The 1942-nt window shown below is 42.9% G+C and overlaps 1 protein-coding gene across 1 annotated transcript; it reads right to left on the minus strand.

Moving 5' to 3' along the window:
* Positions 1 to 901: 901 nt before the first annotated feature.
* Positions 902 to 1942, minus strand: LOC132185303 (uncharacterized). The gene has a single exon (XM_059599095.1). The coding sequence runs from the start codon at positions 1940 to 1942 to the stop codon at positions 902 to 904; it is 1041 nt and encodes a 346-aa protein (XP_059455078.1).

Raw genomic sequence — 1942 nt, forward strand, 5'->3', positions numbered from 1 at the left:
TGCATGAAGGTCTGATTATAGCCAGAGAATGCATCCATGAAACTCAGCAACTCATACCCGGCTGTTGAATCAACCAATGAACTAATGTGCGGCAGTGGAAAACTATCCTTCGAGCAAGCCTTGTTGAGATCAGTGAAGTCGACGAACATCCTCCATTTCCCGTTGGACTTCTTGACCATTACTACATGGGCCAACCAATCAGGATAATGTACCTCTTCTATAAACCGATCTCTGAGCAATTTGTCCACCTCTTCGGCAATTGCCATGTTTCTCTTAGGGGCAAACTTTCTTCGCTTTTGCTTCACCGGTCTTACTTCTGGATATTCAGATGATGAACAATGTCCTTAGGATCAATTCCTGGCATGTCCTCAGGTGACCATGCAAAGACTTCTAGATTTTCTTGAAGGAAAGGAATGAGAATTTCCCTCACTTCTGAAGTTAATTGAGAACCGATCTTCATAACCTTTCCTTCAGCTATTGGTATATCAACCAGTGGCTTCGCTGGTTCTTTCTTCAACTGAACCTTCTCCTCATTGCTCCAATTGCCGATCGTCAAGAGTGTTGACTCTAGGCATCTTTTCAAAGACATATTATAAAACCTTCTGGCGACAACTTGATAACCTTTAACCTCACCAACTCCTTCGATTGTTGGGAATTTCATCTTCAAATGATAGGTAGACGTTGCCACTTTCAGTTGGTTCAAAGATGGACGACCGACAATCACATTATACGCTGACGGTCGGTCAATTACCAAAAAATTCACCATGATAATGGACTGTTTAGGAGCGGTTCTTGCTGTTACCAGAAGGGAAATCATTCCGATGGGTTGAACATGCTCCCCTGCAAACCCTATCAATGGTGATGAGAAAGGCTTCAACTTCTCTTGGCCGATGCCCAATTGCTAAACAACTGTCCAATACAAAATATCGGCCGAACTTCCATTGTCCACCAGAACTCGATGAATAGCGTGATTAGCCATTGTTAAAGTTATTACCAACACATTGTCGTGTGGCGTTGAAATTTCCTTTGCGTCCTCCTCCGAAAATGTTAGAACATTTGGTTCCTGTTTCTGTACCTTGGACGGCTTCTCAAGCGAAAAGACTTCCTCTATTCTTGCTTGCTTGATGTAGGCCTTTCTTGCTGAACTGGATTCTCCTCCGCCAGCCAATCCTCCTGCGATAGTTCGGATCTCCCCAACAACGGTTTGATTCTGAGGGCTTTGTTGGTTGTTCTGAGGAATCCTCGGTTCATCACGCTTTTGCCTCTGATTGTGCAAGTTGTTATTGTTCGGCCCTGAGTTCGGTCCTGAACGATGACTCTGTCTGCCTTGAGGATTTTTTTCTCGACCCTTCTCTTCAGCTACGAACTTCAACAACTTCCCATTTCTGAGAAGTTTTTCGATTTCAAATCGAAGACTTATGCAATCCTCGGTATAATGTTCATGATCATTATGGTATTCGCAAAACTTCTGAGTGGTGCGATTTTGAGGAAGGGCTTTAATCTTTCTAGGCCATCTGAAGCTCGGATCCTTTTTGCCCTCCATGAACACCTTATAAATAGTTGTATTTAGAGGTGTCCATCCTAGATATTGTTGCTGCTGATTATGCCTGGGCGGTAATTCAATCTTCTTTTCTGGGGTTCTCACCTTCTGATGATCTCTTTTCTTCTTCTTCTCCACAAAAGTTTTTGGTGTTGCTCTAGCTAAGTCAGAAACAAGCCTACTTTCTTCAGGTTTGGACTTCATCAAAGTTGAGATAGTTTCTTCTTGGTTAATGAACTCTTCAACTTTGTTCGTGAATTGCCGAAGAGTTCCCGAAGTCCATTTCCTAGCTAATTTAGCCATCAACGGCCCATCAGCCTTTATGTCATGCATCAAAGCTGAAAGAACAATTTGTTCATCCGAGGTTTCCACTGTCAACTTCTCCCGATTAAACAGTAACAT

The sequence above is a fragment of the Corylus avellana genome, chromosome ca6 (assembly GCF_901000735.1).
Source record: "Corylus avellana chromosome ca6, CavTom2PMs-1.0".
Classification (NCBI taxonomy): Eukaryota; Viridiplantae; Streptophyta; class Magnoliopsida; order Fagales; family Betulaceae; genus Corylus; species Corylus avellana.

What these genes read in the sequence shown, in the direction of transcription:
- LOC132185303 (XM_059599095.1), bottom strand. Translation starts at nt 1,942, where the DNA reads ATGTTACTGTTTAATCGGGAGAAGTTGACAGTGGAAACCTCGGATGAA.